The 22,735-nt window shown below is 41.3% G+C and overlaps 1 protein-coding gene and 1 long non-coding RNA gene across 5 annotated transcripts in view; one reads left to right on the top strand and one right to left on the bottom strand.

The window, feature by feature from the left end:
- The window catches only part of WLS (Wnt ligand secretion mediator), a 167,447-nt gene that overhangs the window by 75,546 nt on the left and 69,166 nt on the right, over nucleotides 1-22,735 (top strand). The window contains exon 1 of one of the 4 annotated variants that reach the window (XM_053249102.1): nucleotides 2,597-2,892. The exons of 2 other annotated variants lie outside the window; for them this stretch is intronic. In XM_053249102.1, coding sequence (XP_053105077.1) covers nucleotides 2,787-2,892 — 106 coding nt within the window. In that variant the 5' untranslated portion in view covers nucleotides 2,597-2,786. Of the gene's footprint in view, nucleotides 1-2,596; nucleotides 2,893-22,735 lie in introns of those variants that run through there. One more of the 4 variants, XM_053249099.1, reaches the window with a different exon arrangement.
- The window catches only part of LOC128324476 (uncharacterized), a 78,304-nt gene continuing 73,323 nt past the window's right edge, over nucleotides 17,755-22,735 (bottom strand). The window contains exon 3 of the long non-coding RNA XR_008306878.1: nucleotides 17,755-17,795. This is a non-coding gene — a long non-coding RNA (uncharacterized LOC128324476). The remainder of the gene's footprint in view (nucleotides 17,796-22,735) is intronic.

Genomic DNA, 22,735 nt, shown 5'->3' with positions numbered 1-22,735 from the left:
AGGACTATTCACTTGTAGGAATCTGTCTCTGAATGTTTGTAGATACTTATTTGGGCTTTACGGGCTCCACTTGGAGAGAGTGGAGTAGAAGGCTTCCTACTGATTTATTTATTTATTTATTTGCTGTCTCGCTGTCTGTCTGAATGGAAACTTCACAGTATAGAAGTAACCTAAATCTGAAACTCTTGTGAAAAATGGACTAGTGTTTAGTGATCTCATTGCTTTTGAAATTGCACCTTCTGTTGTATGTGTCCATATTTTATCTGAAATTTTACTCACTGCTACATTGCTTTTGTAAATCAAATGTTAAACATTCTTTAATAGAAAGGCAATTTGTTCTCCAGAGTTCTCAGTGTCATAGTTATCTTACCATTTAGGCCATCAAAATGGTTTCCTTTCATTAGTATTTTCTTCCAAAAATGATGATCACAAAATTAGCTTGCTCTGGCATGGTTTGTTTTTTGCCTTACAATATCTAAGAAAATGAAACAAGAGGCAGAAACATCTCTAAGGAAAACAATTGTTTCTGCAGGGCATCTTTTTCTTTAAATAAATTGTATTACTACAAATTCTTAAAAACATTATATATATATATGAATGAATATAGCATGTTTTAAAGAATTAATTATATTATATATAGTGTGTGTATATATATATGGGTGTGTGTAAGTCTCAGATAATACTGAGACTTACCCAGGAGAATGTATATATAAATTATCCTGGGTGTGCCTTGGAATGTGCGTCTCAGAGCCCAGCTGATTAGCTGGGTGGCGGATGCACCTGATTGGCTGAGGTGCACCCAGGAGGATTGGTTGCCACAGCAGCGGCCCAGCCTTGGAGGCCAGAGGTGGTGGGCCCCGCCTGGCTGTGGAGTCAAGGCCCAGGATAGGGGAAAGAAAGTGGAGGGGCAGAAGTGGCAGTGGGGAGGAGAGGTAGCTGGGCCCAGAAGCTTGGAGACTGAGGCAGAAGGGGGAGAGAGGTAACCACCGGCCCCAAAGAGCGCACAGATGCTTTGTGCGGGGTCGGCTAGTATATACAGTATATAAACACCATATATCAATTGATAATAAAACATATCAAAATACTGTCAGTCATACTTGACATATAACAAAAATATTATCTGAGACTTACATAATATATATTGTTCCTAAATCTTAATGATTCCAAGACAAAATGTAGCTTTTATAGCTTTTTACACACATTCCTTACATTCTACCTATTCCATCAAAACAGATCAACCCAATTACCCATCCTTAATCTGTTCTTCCCATCCCAATTTAAGATTATTTCAATCTCTATGTATAATATATCTCTTCCCTAGATTATAATATATGTCAGTCTTGGAGACTTTAGCATCGTCCAATATTTCAGTTCCCATTGCAATATTATCAGTATCTCCACATTCCTTCATTGTGGCACATTAAGATTCTGTAATCCACCCACAGGTTTATGTATCATCTTAATTTTCCGAGCATAAGGTTTCTGATCACAAACCATGTAGTATAGTGGGTAGAGTTTGGGTTGGAGATATCAGCCCTGAAGCATTCTAGAGGGCCTTGCCCAAACACTGACTGCCTCAGTTCCTTATCACATTGGTATGTTATTGTTCTACTTCAGACAGCTATGAGAAGGACTGATATACTGCATATCACTGTTCGTGCACTTGAATTGCTTGTTGAAAGTTTGGAAATATCAGCATAGTGTATATCAAAGAGTTTACAAATATGATCTTTTTTAAATTAAAAAAACACAAACCTGTTTTAAACCAAGTTTATAACTGGTAGGATAAGAACATAAGAACAGCCCTGCTGGATGAGGCCCAAAGCCCATCTAGTTCAGCATCCTGTTTTCATGCAGTGGCTCACCAGAAGCCACTGGAAGCCTTCTGGCAGGAGTTGAGGGCATGCCCTCTCTCCTGCTGTTACTCCCCTGCAACTGGTACTCAGAGGCATCCTGCCTTTGAGGCTGGAGGTGGCCCACAGCCCTCTGACTAGTTGATAGACCTTTCCAAATCACGTTAATTTCTGGATATTGACTTGAAAAAAGATGTCAAGCATAACAGATAAATTGTCAGTCTTGCCGATTTTGTTCAATCTCTTCATGGTATAAGTAGATGTTGCTGGACTGAGCATATAATATGATATTCAACATAAGTGTAATGATCTGGCAAATGTGTGTGCTTTTGAGTTTGAGCAAGCTTCTGAGTTACACAGAAGTCTTCATCAAACATAATAGAAAGGTAACTAGATTATGAGCCTGAGAGATCAAAAAGTATATTTTATTAATCTTTAATCAAATACTCTTTAACAGACCCTTCTTTATCACCCTTTCATGTTCTCCCTTTTAAATTTCCTTCCACAGTTTAGGGAACCTTTTGAGCTTTTCGTCTTTGGAAGCCTCTGTAGAACTCGACTAGGTAACTCAGGCCATTCTAAACTTGGGGAATTGTCCTGCGCTTTTCAACTGGTTAATTTAAGCAACCTTTCGCAGGCTTTTCTCCACTGCTGTGTGAGACTGACACCAATTGCTGCTGAATGGCTCAGGGAAGAGGAGGAGAAGGAGGAGGTGGGTATCATGTGATTCGCTTTCCTGCTTCTTTAAAGCAGCCACATGCAGCCGAGCGCCGGCCACAATCACTGCTCCCAGCAGAGGGGGAGCCAGATCCGGGCTTGCCTGGGCAATCAGTGCTGAGGCGGCTACCTCCTCCTTTCCGTTCCCATCCCTTGTAGCCTTAAGTTTTGCAGTCGTCGTAGGAAGTGCCAAGCGGGGAGAAAGACTCTGCAAAAATGGCTGGGGCAATTATCGAGAACATGAGCACTAAAAAGCTGTGCATTGTTGGAGGGATCTTGCTGATTTTCCAAATCATCGCCTTTCTAGTGGGAGGTCTGATTGGTAAGTGTTCCAAGGGCCAAAGTTTCTCTCTTCCCCTTCCTCTCGCTTTTGGCTTCTCTCTCGCCTGTTGTTTGGCGACTTTGTTACTGTATCCCTGTCTTGCGCCTATGATCTAATTAGCCTGGCTATTGTAGTTAAAGGAAAGCTCGCACCACGGGCCTCTTTGTGCCCACTGCACTCTAGTGGTTGCAAAAAAAGAAGGGGGAAGAAGAGGAAAGTTTTTTTCCTCTCTTTTAGCCTTTGTTCATGAGCTACTTCAAGTGAGAGAATGGAAGGACGAGCTTCCTAAGCATGGCGACTTCGTTGGTACAAGAAAGCTTGGGGTTGCAAAGTTGCTTTCTTTCCCCTTTTTATTTCAACTTCGTCCCTCCTACCCCCTCCCCTCCCTTTCTCTCTCTCTCTCTCCCCCCCCCCCGTCTCGGCTGCACGAAGAAACCTAATCGCTTTGTATTTAAAAAAAAAAAATCAAGAGGAGCTGCTCCAGCCCACGAAAGGAATGTTTGTGTATTGTGTCTCGCGGCGTTCTGCCTGTGGAGTCCGGCTTGATTTTGCTCAGGCAGTCTCTCTTTAGATTGGATTTCAGTCTCCAAGGGCAGCGAAGGGTTAGAGTAGAATGCGAGGAGGAAAGTCGGGGAGGGCGATTTCTTTTTCCCCAGGGTGGTGCGAAGAGTTTTGCTTTGGCGGGGGGGGGTTTGGGGGTTGGGGTTTTTTTTTGCTCCTGTTAAAAGTCTTCAGCTAGCCTTTTGTATTACCTGAGGGGTCGAATGTTCTGTTGGGGAATGGGGGCTTTCTAAAAATTTATACAGATGGGACTCTTTTTCTCCTTTTGAGAAAAATATACACCCAGCACAGGAGCATAACTCATCTCCCTAGTATTTCCTAGTCCCGGAATATGGGAAGACTGACTCCAGGGACCCCAGAGTTTCTCTAGCCCAAGGATTCTTAAATTTGAGTCTGCAGATATCATTGGGCTACAACTCCCATCATCAGCTGCCGGGGCTGATGGAAATTGTAGTCCAATGACATTTGGGGTCTCAAGGTGTAGAAGAACCCCCACTTTATTCTCTTTCCTAAAATGGGTGAAACTGTGTTGTTTAGAGCTCTGAGGGTATAGCATGTTATCAAAATTCTCTCTAGAATCACTGAAATAGTAGGATTTAAGTGTACAAGTTCCTAGTTCCATTCTATGTGGCCTTTTTTCCTCTCCAGAACTCTGACCTGGATGTTAACTCCAAAATTAGCCTGTTAAGCTATATTGTTTCTAACTTGTACTATCACATCATAATTCACCTGCACTATCCACTATTATATTATCCACCCTAAGACCTGCACCTTTTCAGTCTTATATCTCAGTGATGTGTTAATGCATTACAAGCAAGTGATCTGCTGAACACTTTGCTTAGCATATAGATAGTTTTTGTTTAACTAAGACAAAACTCAAATTTTTGGCCATGCTTAGATGTTTGCCTTTGTTCTCATTTATAATGATCAGCACTCTGGAAAAATGTGGCACAATTCTTCTTTTGTATACATTCAAATATTAACAACTTATTATTACTATTATTATTATTATTATTATTATCCCACTCTTCCTCCAAGGAGCCCAGAGCGGTGTACTACATACTTAAGTTTCTCCTCACAACAACCCTGTGAAGGTTAGGCTGAGAGAGAGGTGACTGGCCCAGAGTCACCCAGCTAGTATCATGGCTGAATGGGGATTTGACCGGTCTCCCCGGTCCTAGTCTAGCACTCTGACTGCTACACCATGCTGGCTCTATGTGACGAGCGGGACTCTTTCCCAGCAAATGTGTTTAAGAAACAAAATAAGAAGCAACAGGGATGGCCCTTTCATGAAGCAGGGTAAGATGTTCACCTTAGGCATGGGTAGGTACAAAGAGAGCTGTAGAGGGCAACAAGCACTCCCTCCCACTTCCACCACCATAGATGCCTCACTGGTAGTGCCCTTCCCCACCCCTCTGGGGTCTGCTGCCCCTTCTTCCTCCTCACCCCACCCCCTGAGCTAGGAATGCCCCTGTCAATTCTGTCTGGCTTGTAGTACAAGAGTGATCCTGTGCTACCTCCTGCCTCAGCAGCATGGTCTGAGAATGCTGAGCACCTGCCTGCAGATGTGCCGGTGGGGGAGTGTCATATTGTCCTTCCCCTCAGGCAGCAAAATGTCTTGGTTGGCCCTGAGAAGCAATGTTTTCACACAGCAGGTGCCTGCCGGGGGCAGGGGAGGAAGAAAGGAGTAACTTATGAAAAGCTACCTCTGTTGGAATGTGCTGAGCACTTTGAAAAATATGGCTCCTGGCAGTTTCTTCTCAACCTTGATCTGTGAATTTGAAGGGTACAGGGGATTCTCCAGCCCTTCTGCTTCATAGAAATGGTTGTTCCCTTGATTAGCTTTTAACAGGCTCATTCGGGAGGACTTGTGCCATAACCTTTAGAGGTCCTGTCTCAAACACTTTTTGTTCTTCTCTGTTTTGATGATAATACTTTCCCCAAACTAGATGAGTATGAATCTGCCAACTACAACTAGCATGTTGTCACGGACAAACCCAAACACAGTGTTGCAGCAAAACTCGCATGGGTTTTTATTTCAAGGTTACTAGCTGATTTATTGCCCATGGGGTGGTCTCTTCAGCTAGATCTAGTTTTTCTGAAGGTATTTTAATGTGTCCTAATGCACTGTATTTATTTGCTAAAATATTTCACAAAGTTCTGAGAGCTTGATGGGTATTTAAGGTGCCTTGATTGATCATTTTAGACCAGAGTGAAGCACAGTGCTGATCGCTGCTTCAAATGAAATGCAGCCTTCCTGTCTCAAAATGTTCGAACCACAAATATATTCTCTAATTCAGCCACAAGTTTTTGGTTACTTTTGATGCTTCCAAAAGAAATTCCATGGGGATTTATGTTAGGTGCAGCTGTGAGTTCCCTTGGAGCGAGGCAGCAAAGTTAATATTTTGGAAACAAGGTGCTGGATGAAAATGTTCTGCGGTGCTCATCCATTTGGATACAGTATGTACTTAATTGCATGTGGATACAGTCTAATAGCATTGGTGGGGCTGCACACTTTGGCCTTCCTAGAGATGTTGGACTACAACTCCCATCATTCCTTACTATTGCCAATGGCTGGGGATGATGGGAGTTGTCCAAAAGCTTGAGGGCCAGAGTTGTGCAGCCCTGCATTAGGTACTTCTGCAAGGATGTTCTGTGGCAACTTCTGTATTGGCACACGTTACAATATGCAGGTGTACATGCTTCATTCTTTCACCACAAGCTACATAAAGTACACGTGGTGGTATCTAGAATTTTCTTCAGCAATCTTTGCAAGCTTGTACTGACTCCTTTGTGTTCTTAAAGTAAAAGTAACTGCTGTATAATGTTACTTTTCCAAGCAGCAGTAGTCACCACTTTTGTTATGGACAGAAGTATTAAAGGGAAAGGAGACCCTGCTTGTTCATGATGACTCTGCTATAACCTCTCTAAATGAGGCAAGAAGAGGAATTAGCTTGTTTGCTTAGTTATGTTGTATTATTAAGCATTTTTAAAATAGAGTATTTAAAAATTATTCTATTTTCTACCAAATTGGTTTGGCCAAGCTACATTTCAAGGCAACTTATTAAAACCTTTATTATTATTTCTTATTTACACAGTCAGACAGGTGTTATTGACTGGTTTGTTTTATCCAGACATAGAGTCCTTTCCAAGGATCTCGGATGGCTGAATTTTATTATCAATAATGTTGTTGTTGTTATAGATATCATTGCAGAATATAGGCTGTTCCCAGTAAAGTTGCTTTTTGAAATTGGCTGATGGGGATTTCTGTGGCCCCTATGGTGTTGAGGTGCTCTTCAAGGCAGGGGTGTAGCAAGGTTGGAGTGGGCCCAGAGACAAGATTTTAAAATGCACCCCCTCACTGAAGCTCAGCTCATGAAGTAAAGAAATCTTAAATGAGGCTGAATAGTGGTAACAAAAAGCATAGTTTTATATATATATATACATATATGTGTGTGTGTGTGTGTGTGTGTGCACGTGCCATAAGAGAACATCATCCTACATTATTTTTTTAAGGTTTTGTAAATTGTGGATGATGCAAGTCATTTAATGGTACTAGAGAAAGACATGCTGTTCTGGTAACTCCAGGTCTTAACACTCACATCAATTTCAGAGGATGAATACAATTGAAGGAAGCCCAGGTGGGTGTGCAGCTGGAGGAGTCAGTCATGTGACTTGCCTCTGGGGGGCCCCAAGGCAGTGGGCCCCCAGACAACTGTCTCCCCTTGCGCTATTATAGTTACGCCCCTGCTTCAAGGTGTTTTGGAATTGCACCGAGGGTGCCAATTACTACTGGGGTTATTTTTGTCGTCTTATGCCACAGCCTTTCAGTTTCAGTTTGTAGATCTTTGTATTTTGTTGTTTTTTCTATTTCTTTTTCTTCTATTCTGCTATCCCCTGGTATTGCTATGTCAATTATTTTGACTTGTTATTCTTTCTTCTCGACTACGGTTATATCTGGTGTATTGTGTGGCAGATGTTTGTCTGTTTGTAGTCAGAAGTCCCATAATATTTTTACATCTTCATTTTCTACAACTTTTTCAATTTTATGGTCCCACCAGTCTTTGGCTACAGGTAGCTTGTATGTTTTGCAGATGTTCCAGTGTATCATCCCTGCTACCTTGTCATGCCTTTGTTTGTAGTCAGTCTGTGCAATCTTTTTACAACAGCTGATTAGGTGGTCCACTGTTTCATCTGCTTCTTTACAAAGGCGGCACTTGCTGTTTGTGGTGGATTTTTCGACTTTTGCTCTTATTGCATTTGTTCTTAGTGCCTGTTCTTGTGCAGCAAATATTAAACCCTCTGTTTCTTTCTTCAAGTTGCCATTCTTAAGCCACTGCCAGGTCTTGGTGATGTTTGATTTTCCAGTTATATTGTGCAAATATTGACCATGCAGTGGCTTATTTAATTTTTCTGCTCGGTTTTTCACTTGTTCTTTCTTGTAGGCCTGCTTTGTTTCATTGGTGTTTAATAGTTTCTCGTTATTCACCATCTTAAGTGCATCTTCTTCACTCTCTTTTATATTCTTCAAGGCCTTTTTTCTCCTCCTCTACTGTTTGATGGACTTGTAGCATTCCTCTTCCACTTGAGCTGCGAGAGAGGTATAGCCTATCTACATCACTGCAGGGGTGCAGAGCATGATGGATGGTCATGATTTTCCTGGTCTTACGATCTAGCATCTCTAGCTCTGCCTTGGTGCAGCCTATTCGTCCTGCAGTGTATCTGATAATAGGTATAGCCCAGGTGTTTATGGCTTGTATGGTGTTCCCGCCATTGAGTTTGGACTTTAGGGTTTTTCTAACTCTCCTGATGTATTCACTTCCAATTTTACTTTTAACTTCAGTGTGTGCGATGTTATCAGCCTGGAGAATGCCCAAGTATTTGTAATGTTCTTTCTCTTCCAGGTTCTTGATGTTGCTTCCATTGGGCAGTTCTATTCCTTCTGTTTTTGTTATTTTTCCTCTGTTCATTATTAATGCAACACACTTGTCTAGTCCAATCTCCATTGCTATATCGCTACTGAATATACGGACAGTGTTTAGTAGTGATTCGATTTCTGATTGGGACTTTCCATACAACTTCAAATCGTCCATGTACAGCAGATGGTTGATTTTACTTGATGTTTTATATGTTTGGTATCCGAGGCCTGTTTTGTTTAGTATTTGTGAAAGTGGAGTCATGGCGATTACAAACAACAGAGGGGATAGTGAGTCCCGTTGGAAAATGTCTCTTCTAATGCTAACCTATCCAAGTGTCTCAACATTGATTGTTAACTGTGTATTCCACATGCTCATTCCTTTTTTAAAAATCTGAATGTTTTTGCTGACACCAGTAGTTTCTAAACATTTTAGTATCCATGTGTGAGGCAATGAGTCGAAGGCCTTCTTGTAGTCAATCCATGCAACACTTAGATTGGTTTTTCTTCTCTTACAATTTTCTAAAATCATTTTGTCAATCAGCAGCTGGTCTTTTGTGCCTCTGGTGTTCGGGCAATTTCCTTTCTGTTCAACTGGAAGCTGCTTATTAGTTAATAAGTGTTGCATTACTTCATCTGCTATTATTCCAGTTAATAATTTGAACATGGTTAGCAGGCAGGTTATCGGTCTATAATTACTTGGAACTGCACCTTTTGCTGGGTCTTTCATTATGAGATGAGTTTTCCCAGTTGTTAGCCATTGTTCAATATCACCTCCTTGCAATTTGTGATTGAACTGTTTTGAAGGCTTGTTAGGTGTTTAAGCCAAAAGCCATGCAGTTCATCGTCACCTCTTGCAGTCCAATTTTTAATTTTCTTTGCTCTTTCACTTATTAATTCTGGTGTCATGATTAGATCTTGCATTTGTTGGTTACATTTTTCAACCTCTTTTACCCAGCCTGCTTTTTTATTATAATGTCTTGGATTGTCTCATAATTTCCCCCAGAATTGCACTGTTTCTTCTTTATTTGCTGTTTCTACGTTTCTTGCAGTTTCTCCTTCTATGCTTTGGTAGAAATGTCTCTGATTCCACTGGAACTGGAGATTCTGCCTGTGTTGTGTAATTCTGGCTTTGTATCTGCTAATCTTCTTTGACACTGCTGTTATTTGCTGCTTTATGATTTCCAGGACTTCTCTAATTTTCCTTGAATCTAGGTGGTATTTTTGGATCAGATACTGTTTGGTGTTTTCATTCTTCAGCTTCTTGTCTTTCATATCTTTCAATTTACTAGCATCTGATCTAAGCCTGGCGATTTTATTTTCTAATCTAATCTTCCATTTAGGTGATGTACTGCTTTCTTTTTTTTACAGGTCCACTGATCTTATATCCGAGCTCTTGTGTTGTTATTGTTGCTGCACTGTACATTAGTTGGTTTGTTTCTTGCAAATTATTGGTTGTTTTCTCTGCAAGTGCAGCATTTACATCTTTTGATAGCTGAGGAAGTTGTTTTTTGGCAACTGTTTTTAGAGCTGGAAGTCGAACCCTGATGTCTGTTTGGTTCATGTGCTCAGTTATTTTTTTGCTTTAGTTCTTGTCAGGGGCATAGCAAGGTTGGAGTGGGCCCAGAGACAAGATTAAAAATGGGCCCCCCTTCAAGATCCTCATGGCTCTTTAAATGTTCAGCTCTCATGGTGAGGGGGGAGCAGCACGCTTTATACATGGTGGGAAGGGCGACGGTCTCCCTCCTTTTCTACCCCGCTGCAGGCTGCTTAAGGCGTTGCAGGGGAATGCCCACTCCACCTCTAAACCTTCCTTAGCAGATGCTCCTCGATTCTCCAGCTACCTGCAGGGAAGGAGATCCCACAAAATTCACTATCCGGGGGGCGGGGGGGGCGGTTCTCGGTGTTTCAGAGAAAGGAGAGCAAGAGGAAATGTCTCAAGCTTTTTCTTCCTCTCTGAAGATGACTTGATGGGAGCTGAGAGAAATGAAGGCACTGGGGGAAATATTCTACAGAGAGATTGAAAACTGCAGTGTAAATAAAGAGAGCAGCAAACAAACTGAATAATTGGATGGGAACAAAACAAGCCAGGAGGAGGAGAGAGAAATGGGTTTTTGCTGGTCAGTAAACTTGTAAGCAGCTGCTGGGATAAGGCTGTTGTAAAAATAAACTAATTTGAAGCATTTTAAACTAATCTAACTCAGTCTGAGGGGAAGGGGGGCACAGAGATGGGGTGGTAGAAAGCAAGGGAGAGAAATGACTTAAAACATTCCCCACCTCCCTCCCCAACCCTGTTTCAGCCTTCTATTGCAAACACACCAACATGAGCAGGCAGAAAGTTTTAAGCACAACCCCCACCCGCATCTTCTTCAGACTGCTCACCTCCGCCTCCTCCCTCCCTCACCACCATTCAGACGCATCTGTGAGCAAGGCAGGAGCAGTGGCTGCCTGGATAAACTGGGTGGGGCGGGCACAGCAAACACAGCTTGATCCCTGCACACAGCAGCTCCCTTCCTACAAACAGCAGGGACCAGAGCCGGACAAAAAGCATTGCTCTGAGGCGGGTTTCCCTTTCCCCCACTACAAGCTCTGTTAATGCTACTGCCTGTGGCGGCCCACCCCACACACCTACGCAGTGGCAGGGGAGCTAACCTAATGAGGATGGCAGAGGCTGCATGTCTTCTCTCTGTGTTGTGTTGTCTCTTTCTTTCTGCATCTGTCTCCTGACTCAGTCAGCAGTCTCCCAGTCCCTCCTTCCCTAAGGAACAGCACAGTCAGACCGGCCTTTAGGGATGGACAGTCACGACGGGATAGGCATGCGGCAGGCTGTGCTTCACACACTGGCTGGCTGGTGCGCTTTGAGTGCGATAGTCTCTCTCACTCCCACCACTGACATATTCAAAAGTAAAGATCATGTCTTTCTGCATCTCACGTGCAGCGCCCACCCAGCCAATGAGGACGGGGAAGGTCAGCAGGAGGAGGAGCCACAGGTGTGGTAATGAAGCAAAAGAGGGTGAGGGGAAAGGGGGAGGGAGGGAAGGAGGGAGGAAGAGAGAATATGGTGTGTGGTCCTCGCAGCGAGGATTTTTCGGGAACAAAAAAATATCATTTTCCCCCCTAGAAGAACTAATGAATGAACCCCGGGCAGGGGAGTCATGTGACTTGTCTCTGGAGGGCCCCTCAAGGCAGCAGGGTCCCGAGACAACTGCCTCCCCTTGCCCGATTATAATTACGCCCCTGGTTCTTGTTGCTTTTCTGTTCAATGGCATTCAGGTTTTTGAAGTGAAGGCAAAGGGGAGGTTCCCTGATTTTGATTTTGGAACAGGTCAGCAACAGTGGCATTCTCTATTTCCAACACTTCCTCCACCTGCGCATGAGCAACTTCTTCAGTTGGTGGTAATTCTTCTTCCATATCTTGAGCCCGTGTTGCTCTTTGCAGTTCTTCCAGCTCAAACTTCTGTGAATACTTTATTTCTTATTATGAATCTTCTCTGGTCTGCTAGCCTTTGTTCTGTTATTTCTGTATCTGGATGCTTTTCTTTCCAAATTTGGTACATTCATTTTAAATAACCTCTTCTAGTTGGACTAGATTTGTAATAGCAAATCATTATTTCCTTGTTGGCCTTTTTCGTATATTTTTTCCAGTTAAGCAACTTTTCTTCCAGTAACCCTGAAGTCTCCAGCCCGGGTTGCTCAACTGCAGGGTAATATTAATGTTGTTGTTGTTGTTTGCTTTTCAGCTGAATAGTCTCTCAAAACAGCTTACAAAAAGCAATCTAGTACATGCATTACTTCTGGAGATGTGGGGTGAGAAACTTTCCAAAAGAGAAAAATTTCTTGAAAATTTTCAATTTCTAAAAATGTTTTGGCTACTCCAAAAAAACTTTAGAGATACAGTGAGGGGAAATCAATATGGTGGAAGTGTTGTTGGTTGTTTACTATAAATAGATCAAACGTGCCAAATTGAATTACAATTTATTTAGGGCGCCAGGAAAATTAGCATAGTAATTTTATTGAGCAAAAAAATCCATGCAGATTTTATGGAAATGAGGAGGAAATCTGCATAGTGAGGGAGAAATTTGTAATTCAAACTTTTCCAGAAAACCCATATCTCTCATTCCTCCTAGCTTAACATAAATCTATTTAGCATTGCTATTTAGCAAATGAATGACTGGCCATTAAATGGTCAAGGAATCACTGTACTGCTTTCCCGGCTTCGGTAGAAAATAATAGAACTCAGGGAGCCATTTGTCTCTAAGACATTGTTCAACAGTCTGTGGTAGGAAGAAAATAACCCCAATATTAAATAAAGCCCTAGATGTAACCCACAATTAAATGGAACTACAGTAGTTGATAGCTGAGAAATTAAAGCACCTATCCATCCAATCCAAAAGCAGATCATGGATTTTTGAAAAAAGTTCTTAGTAGCTCTCTAAATGTGAGAAGAGAATGGGCCAGACAAACCTTTAGAGAAGAGTTCCACAATGAAGGTACTACTACTTTACAAGCCCAAGCTTTTTCTAGTAGCTACCCATATCAGTACTATTTATTTATCATAATTGTGAGAATTTGTTCATTCCTCAACTATCCCTTTGAAAGATCAGTCATTGATTTTTTGATCTCTTCTGTCAGTTAACACCTTAGCTTTACCAAGGTGCACTCTTTTGGCAGGGAGACATTAATGCTGAGAGATACAGATATTTATTTATTTATTTATTTATTTATTTACATTTCTAGCCCACCCTATACTCAAAGGTCTCAGAGCGGGTTACAATAAAACCAATATAAAACATAATATTTCAAAGCAATGCTTTGGAGTTATTGTTCCAGAAGAAATTCTCTTCACTACTTTTGCAATGCTGTGCATTTATGGATCTAATTTTGTATATGCAAAGTTGCAATATTTGGGCCTACTTCTAGGAATGCTATTGTGGATAATCCTAATGAATTCAGTGGACTAGATGTGTTTATATGTATGGCATTTTTGCTGCTTTTCAATCCATTTTCAGACTTAATGGGATTCATCCTCTTTTCTTCTTCTTTAATTAATATCTAAAGCTGATTAACTCGAATATATGGTGAACTTGACATTTATGCATTTTGGTTATTGTGCATCTGGAATGCATTTGTTATGATGCCTCTAGAGACCAATGGTGCAATTCTTTGCATGTTTTTTCAGTTCTGTTGTGTCCAGTTAGGCTTTTTCCCTGTTCAAGGTGTTCAGAATTGCAGCCTTAGTAGGATATTTAGAATTTTGACATTGAATTCATACTGCCGCTTTATAATAAGTCTACCCTATACATTTATTTAACCATTCATCAAATCCTAGGTACACTTTTCAGAATCTAGATTAATAGTTTAAGGAGCAATAGGATCTAAAAAACAAAGATGGTTTTAGTTAATGCATGCCTGTGAGAGTGGTGACTGCTTCACAAACTTTAATCTTCAGAACAGCACACAAAAGGTGTCAAAAGCTTTTGATGGGGACTTCTAACAAGTCAAATCTACTGACATTTACCCCTACAATAGAGTAGTTTTAAGTAGAATGAGATTGATGGAATGTTATATGTATATGGAAAGGGAATACTGGAATAAAGAGAAACCATCCCGAGTGCTCAAAGCACTTTACATCTGCTAACTTTATAACCGTCCTGTAAGGTTGTCATTAGTAGTGAATATTCCCATATTACAGGTGTGAGATTGTGATAGTGACTTCAGGGACGATTCTATATGATGGTGAATTACCTAGAGAGACAATCCTAGTATGGAATTTGAACCAGGATTTCCTAGCCCATTCTTCCAATCACTGTGACATTCTAGTTCCAAAAAAATATTTATAAGTCTCTTGAACCTGCCAAGGTGACCTTATATAACACTGAAAGATCTGTAGTTTGATTATCATCCTATATAATAACTCAAAACTATTTCAGTTTTGTGTGTGTCACTGCATTGTGGTTTCAGACAGATTTCTAACATTTATAAGCATTCTTCATTTCATTTAGTCAAGGTTTTGGATTCCCCTGCTGCTTAATGTGCCTCTTCTGTGGCCAGAATGTTAGGGTGGTGAATAGGTACATACTGCATTCTAGGCATGAATACTGATGGGTGGTGGTCTATTTTGAAAGATTCTTCAGTCACAGTCTTGGCAGAGATGCTTGACTGAAAAAAACAGAACAAAAAGTTCATGTCTACTTACCTTACATGTATTAATTTTTTCTTTGAAGAGCTATAATGGGGAAATTGTAAATGAAATTTCTCACATAGAATTCTGTGTGTTTAGGGTTTAAAGAATGAACAATAAGTCTACAGCTTTGGGTGTAACACTTTAGATCCCACAAAAATGGCATCACCCTTTACATTTATTTCCTTGTAACGGTATCACTGACAGTAAATGGCTTTATTTTTTCAGCCTGTGGTTTTATTGCTTAGTTTTAAGTGATAAAACAATTCTCTGTAGTCTACTTCAGATGCCATTCGTTTTACCAGTCTTTGTTGGATGTTGCTATTTCTATTTCTAGAGTTGAAAGTTAAAATGTGACTGTTCATTGCTTCATAAATTTTCTGGTATGCAGATGCTTGTGCAGAGACTGTAATGGGTTTTGGATATGGGAGATCAAGACTAAAAGGTCTGTGCAACTTATGGAGCTTGATGGCTTGCCTTTCACAAGTCATTCTTTCCCAGCCCAATTTGAGAAGTGGTTCTGAGGATAAATGAGACTAAATGTACATGGAAAACTAGCGAATTTGAAATAACTAAAAACCAAATGAAAGTGTCTAAAACTGACTTGAAACTTACTCTTTCTTGATTTAAGGATCTTGGATCATTTGTAAAAAGAAATGGTTCCTCTGCTCATGAAGGACGCATTTTGTTTTGCCAGAAACTACAATTATATTATCTGTAAACCAATAATGCTTCCTTCAAGGAGAAAAGAGTACATGTACATTCCACAGATATTTTAGCATTCCTCATTCAGGCATGCATATGGTCAAGCATACCATCTACAAGGGATATGTGGTCCATTTGAATGTGTTTTACATGATTACCAGCAGATTAGATACTGTAAAATTGAAAAATTATAATTTGAAAATACTGATCCTCTTCTTTTCAGACCAATGCTCTCTCTTCCACTGTGAATATGTTGGATCATCATTGCTGTTTAGGCACACACTGTGGGGGTTTAACAGCCTGGATGAAGTAGCAGGAAGTGTGCTTTATCCAGAGTAAAAATTGACAAAAGAGGAGCTTGGACAAGCCCAAAATATGCTTTGCTGGAATTAGCAACTATTGCCCTGCTTTGCTTTGTTTTGTAGTTTGAGTGCTTGAAAGGTCACCGGGAAAATATGTGCACTACTTTCAGACTATTTTCTGCTTCAGTACTTGTCTGCTGCAGAAAGTACATGGTACTAAACTTGATACCTCATCAAATTTGTGAAGCATTAACTCCACTGAAAATACTGTGCTGTGATGGCACTGGTTTAGGATCGGAAAGAATCTCTGTTCCCTTCTGTGTCAATACAAATGGTCTAGGTGCCACTCCCTAGATTTCTCCAGCCTGTATTTCAGTGATCTTCTCTATTTTTATGGTGTGGGCCACAACCATCAAGAGGGTTCATTCCACGGGGGGTGGGCAGTGGCCAAGGCCACAGTGGTGGGAAGGGAGAGAGAGTGTATGTGGACGGGGTTGCATGAGTGTGGTGGTGGCTGCAGCAGGCAGTACTGGCAGCAGGGGGGAGAGTGAGAAAGAAAGCATGTCTGGGGCAGGAGGGTGGGGAGCAAGAGAGAGAGTGTTGGCTGGTGCAGTGGCAGCATCAACAGCAGTTGGGTGTGTGTGAGTGAAAGTGGGGCACGAGGAGGAGGAGGGAGAGAGATGGCGTGTGAGTCAGGTGGTGGCAGATAGGGATAGGGTTTGGCACTGCAAAGAGGGAAGGGGTGAGCAGGATCTTTAAAAAAGAGGAGTGCAGGCCCTTACCTGCTCCTGGCTGCCGCATGTAGCTTCTTGCTGCGGCAGTGCTTGTCCCAAGAACCTACGTGTGGTGCCAGCATGCACATGGCATCTGTGCATGTGCAGATGCCATGTACTGGTTTTGGGGACAAGTGCCCCCACAACAGGAAGCTGCATGTGGCGTCTGTGAGCAGATGAGCCTGCTTGCTCTCTCTTTTTCTTTTTAAAGATCCCACTCGCTGCTCCCTTCCCCACAGTGCTGAACCTTGGTTCATGCACATCTCTGGTGGCAGAAAGAGAAGAGTGTATGTGGGGCAGGAGCTGTGGGGGGAGAGAGAGACAGCAAGCACAGTGACCAAGGGGAGTGGAGGCAGTGAGGGGAGAAGGAAGGCCATTCAATGAAAATTAGTGCTGTGTTAGAGCAAAGAAACTGCCACAATAGTTCTGGTATTGACATTGTGGCTGGCAACCACTGGATGTATTTATTTTTCTAGACTGTTGTTTAGATAAAATCTTCTCACAGTGATAAGACAACAAACAAAATACAGTGTGGATACAATTATTAGCTGGTGGTTTTTTAAATCAGAATATTAATTTTAAAAGACTGCTAAATTCTGTTGCCAGTAGACATAGTTGGTTTGCAGCAAATAAGTCAATATATAGAGTACAAGCCTGAATTCCATTGCCATCTCTGCCACTGGCCCTACCTATGACATCTGGCAAGATGCTTCTTCTGCTTGTGAAGCTCAACAAAATGCGTGTGAAGCTTTGGTTGGTTGCTATTAAATTAAGCAGCAGTTTATTGTTCTCTGAAGGCCTTAATTTCTATAATCTGTCAATATTTCCTTCATTTAAACTGAAGTTTAATTATTAATACTTCCTCTGATTAACTTAATATTTGATCTTAGTCCTGTATAAGCGCACCCAACTCTCTAAGATCAAAAACTCACAACTTTACAAAGAACACTTTTTTATTTATTTATAAATCATATTTTATACCGCATTTTATACCATTAAATCTCTACAAGATTTAAAATATTTAAAAAATCAACACCGATTAAAATACACAATAAAAACAATAGTACGTACGTAATATTTATTCGGTCCTTGACCAGCAGTATTACAAATACAGACATACAAACATAAACTAAACATTAGCACGTTTTTTTACAAAGAATGTAACAGTATTTAACCACAGTTCTAATTTTATCTTCATCACATAGAGAAAATAAAAACCTCAATAAAACATCATCTGCTCTTCCATTAAAGTTTATCAGAAGGGGAGAAAGTAGCTTTCCTCTGGCTTCATCATATAAGCTACGATGTAAAAAGGCATGTGCTATTGTTTCAACACAGCCCTTATCACAAGGACATACACGATTCGCCAAGGGAATTCCTGCATATCTACCAAACAGAACTGCAGACGGAAGGACATCCAACCTGGCCAGCGTCATGTCTCGTCTATATTCAGGAATCGTAACTACCTGGAGATAGAGGGCCAAATTAAATCCACTCAATTGGTCACCCAAGAACGATCTTTTAGATATCTGGGAAATTTCATATTGCAACTCAATATCCATTAGGCATTGAATAATTTGGATACGAGCTTTGTCGTAACCAAGCTCCTGTATGGCCTCTAAGGAGTATCCACAGCGGGCCGACTTATCGATGGCCTCAGTGTGCCATCTAAATTTAAAGGAGTCCGCACAGAGCATCTGTGCAGCGCTTTGGGGCCGGCTGTTTTCCCCTCCCTCTTCCTCCTGCCCCAGTCTCCCTCCTCTTCCCCTTCTCTCCGGCCAGCGCTCTCCAGCCCTCCTCCCCTCCCATTCCTCCCCCCCATACAGAGCCGCGGTGGGCGGCCAAGAAGTGCCCAACTGCCACCGTTTTTACTCCCTCCAGTCCGCCCGCTGCCCGCGTGCCGCCCTTCTCGCCCCTCTCCCCCCGCCTGCCGCCCTTCTCACTCCTTCTGTACCAATTGTAGTTTCTGGACCACGTTCAAAGGCAGCCCTACGTAGAGTGACCTAAAGGCTTGACGTGGGTAATATAAGCCATAATAAAAGACATAAAATGTAATTAAACTTCATTGAAATTTCCATACCTTCTGTTGTGACTTTGCATGTTATATTACCTAGGATAAAGTGAGTGGGCCTTATATTCCATAAACAAAACAAGGCCTTTCCTCCTTGAGTAGCTCAATAAACGGTGAGGGCATGATATAGATAGTATTGTTCCTTCTAATGAATTTGAGGAGAACTACATGAAGGTAGCTCTCAATGTTTCCAGTTGTGAAAAATATTCCCAGTTGGACCATTTCGAGCAAAAAACATGTTGGTACGTTTGGTAGACAAGGAAGGCACTACCTTAATTTTGCATCACAAACGGATTCTACTCATATTCCATTATTTGTATTGAAAATGTTTGTATTGAAAACTTTACAAGCTTTATTAAGCTAATGAGAAAGAAGCAATGGATATTTTAACCTCCCTTCCTCAAACACAGGGCTCTGTGGTCACCAGGAGTCGACACCAGTTCAATGGTACACTTTACCTTTTACCTCAAACAAACAAAAAACGTAGTATAGGGCTTGACAAATCCCAGGCACCAGAGCGCCATGGTGGCTAGAAATTTTAACTGTAGCACTTGGACTACATTCAAAAGTTGAGTTATTTAATAAAATCTTGCTTCAGGCAGCCCTGTTTCTGTTGCATGTATATTACTTGTAATGGGGATAAAGAGAAGCCCCTCCACAATGTCAGTCACTAATTCTAATAATTCTGTCAAGCGTCCATTGTCTGGCTGTTACACTTTTGTGCCGGTTCCTAGATTCAAAGAAAAATTGCCAAGGCCTCACTTAATAAACACAACACAAAATAATAGAATCTAGTAACCCATAGCTCATTCAGAAGAAGCTTGATTTCTAGGCTAGTGAAGAGAGTGTCAGAAAGATAAATTAGCTTGTTTATTCCTATCCTGCTGTTGGTTTGTGTAATGAAGCAGAAGTCCATTGTAATCACTCATTCAGTAGCCACAGCTCATCGCAGAAGGGGGTAATTGAACAGGAAAGCAGAATGGTCTTTGAGCATGGGAGTAGTTAACATTGCATGAGGTCACTAGGTTTCCAGTTTTAATCAGTATAGACATCATGCAATTGAGAGTTCTAAATGGTCTGTTGATGTGAAAAGCAAGGGTCAGTAGTAATTAAACTGAAATGCTGTAGGAGCTGTGGTAAAAACAAGGAGTACATCCAGTTATGGATATGACTGAAGTTTTGGGCTGGGAGCCCGTGGTGTGTCTAGATTCACTGGTATTTAAAATGACTGTATTAATTTGTGTGTCACTTCTTTGGCCTATGGGAAATTTGGTGTTGCTCCAAGTCACCATTTTCAAAATACTTCCTGAGGAGGAAATGGCAGTTGTCTAGTCCTGCTGCTGTGTCACAGACTTGTCTGTAGTCTGTGGGTGGTGCTGGTATTGGTGAATATGACACAGCAAAGGCTGGAGGGGGCTGGTTAGAATAACCTTCCTATGGCTCTTTTTATGCCGCAGACAACTTCAAGACTCTACTAGGGTCAGGGAGGGTCTGGGCAGCAATGGCTGACTCCCTTGAACCAACTGCATAACACTGCTGGGACCCACTTTAAAATGTCCAAACACTTCAGTTCCAGTCAAAATATATACAGAACCACTGAAAAGGAGGAACACCTGCTTCTTCAAAAGCTGTAGCCTAGGGGCTTTAAATCATTGCAGCAGCACTTTGAGAGGGGAAAATACTGGTAAGTTTGTGTTTTCCTCAGGTTTTCTGGAAGAGTTAGGAACGTAGGAAACTGCCATATACTGAGTCAGAACATTGGTCTATCTAGCTCAGTATTGTCTTCACAGACTGGCAGCGGCTTCTTCAACGTTGCAGGCAAGAATCTCTCTCAGCCCTATCTTGGAGAAGCCAGGGAGGGAACTTGAAACCTTCTTCTGCTCTTCCCAGAGCAGCTTCATCCCCTGAGGGGAATATCTTGCAGTGCTCACACATCATGTCTCCCATTCATATGCAACCAGGGCAAACCCTGCTTAGCTATGGGGGCAAGTCATGCTTGCTACCACAAGACCAGCTCTCCTCAGTGCCCAGAATATATTGCCAGAGGGGGATGTATGCAAGTTGTTGGTTCACATACATGGTGTTTCACAAAGGCAGAGAAGACTAGACCCTGCCTGGAGGGGCCTGCTATATACTAGAGGCAGCAGCAGACAGGGAGAGAAATGGAGACAGGTGTAAACTTGATAAGTTGAAATAACTGTAACAATCTATCAGGGCTGAAATTTTGTAAATTCCTTGGTCTCCCAAAGTGCAGTTTGGTGGCCATAGTAAAAGAATCATGTCAGGTAGATTCAGAATCATTGCACTTGAGAAGTGGGTTGGTTACTGGATTGGATTATCTGGTGGGGGGGGGGGAGGTGACAGTGATGTTAATTAGATGTTTCTAGATACTGTGTGTCTTCTGCTTTCCCAGGAGAAAAAAATGTTGAAAATTACTTTGCTTGTTAGTTGCTTTACCAACAAGAACTTGAGCATTTGTAAACAAAGTTGTTAAGAAAATGACAATTTTAGGTTTTGTCCAGTTAATAGCATCAGACATATAGAATACTAGAGAGCAATTTGTGTTAAATAGTGCAGCCTCTCCTCTGATATGGATAATCAAGTTGAATATGACCCAGTCAACTAGATCTTATCAATCACTGAATGGTGTTTTTAAAGACATCTGGCTCAAACTTAAACAAACAATTTCCTCTGGCTTTTGTTCAACTCACATTTACTCTAAAAATCTACCAAGCAGGGTGGCTTTTAATTATTTTTATTGCCCAACAAATCCCCCAGTATCTTACAGGGCAACTTACAGCTACCACTTGTATGAATGGTTTGATTTCAGCAATGCTGTATAAGAGGAGCCAGACATTCCAGACATGCTCTCTAGATAAAACTTTGTGGGGTCCTTTGTATTTGAAATGGACAACTTCCAGTTAAATGAATGCTGGTGTGGTTTTTTTATATATATTTTTATTACTGCTACCTTGCTGAACTCAAAGTAACTTTAGATGTGTTGTCATAATCTTAAACAATTTTAGCTGTGTCCCACCCATGGTATCTTCTTAGACAGCTGTGATGAACAGATTATTTTATATATTGTTAGATGGCACACCAAGTTTTCTTGCATTACATGATTAAATTCAGTTCCATTTGATAGGAAAGAGTATTAAACCAAGTGGCATTGGAAGAATGTTTTGGAATTGCAGCCAAGTTGGTGGACAGAATTGCAAAATGCTATGCAAAACAAAGCTAGTGAGAAGAGTGTGCTGTGTTCAGTGTTGATGTAGACACATGATATGGCTATTTCTTTATGCAGTTTTTGCATTATCATTGCATATTAGATGCTTGTGAGCTGGATGCATAAGAAAAGAATAAATTATTATTGTTTATTAAATGGTCTGTGTAATTAAGTCTGTGGTTTCATATTATTTATTTATTACATTTATATACCACCCCATCTAACGGCTCTGGGGATGTGAATCAGTCATTTAAAACAATCATTACAAAACAATTTAAAAACAGTTAAAAACCATTAACAGTTGAAAACCCTGGAAGGCCAGGCCAAACAGGTTTGGGGGTTGTAGAGTGGAATCTCTTTTAAAAAACAAAACAAAAAACTTTTCCTAGTTCTTGGGCAGGGATGGTGAAGATGTAATTTCTTTCTTGAACTGAAAGAATGCTATTGGGCACATTGGATGCTGTGTGTGTTAAATTTGTACACACGTGTATGTTGCTTGTGTGACACTTTACAAAGTCTGCTGCACTGCTATTGGAGTGGGCAGTCAGTAGCCTGCAACTTTGCAGCATAAGGGCCGCCTCACCCATTCCCCAAGAAAATTCTGCATATGCCAGAGGACTCTGCAGAGGTAAAGGGTTGTTGGCCATTAATGAGAGTTGAGAACTGAGCCAAGATAAAGTGTGTGTATGTATTCATAATCTGACTCAACTGAGGCTTGCAGATAAGATAGCTTCAAGTGTTCAGTGTCCTGTACATCCTACTTCAGTTAAAACCTTGCATGATCCCATAGCAAAGGGAATAACCCCCTGGTAGACTTCAAGACAAAGGACATGCTTTGACTTAGTTCATTGCAGCAAGTCACTGCTTGATGTGCAGGATTAGAAGACTCATATGATCAGCTAATTGAACAGAGTTACTGATATAAGTACAGTTATCCCTCACCAACCACAAGTTTCCCAATCGCGAATTTGAGTATCCGCGACTGGGAAATTGTGGCAGGTCTCACCAGCCGCGACTTGAGTATCTACAGTTTGGTGAGATTTTTTTGGAAATAGGGGGCTCAGGTCATCATTTCTATTTTTAACATTTGTTTTTTTGTGTTTGCAGTC

The sequence above is a fragment of the Hemicordylus capensis genome, chromosome 4, assembly GCF_027244095.1.
Source record: "Hemicordylus capensis ecotype Gifberg chromosome 4, rHemCap1.1.pri, whole genome shotgun sequence".
Lineage (NCBI taxonomy): Eukaryota > Metazoa > Chordata > Lepidosauria > Squamata > Cordylidae > Hemicordylus > Hemicordylus capensis.
Note: the sequence above shows the minus strand (reverse complement) of the source record. Positions and strands in the feature narration are given on the sequence as shown.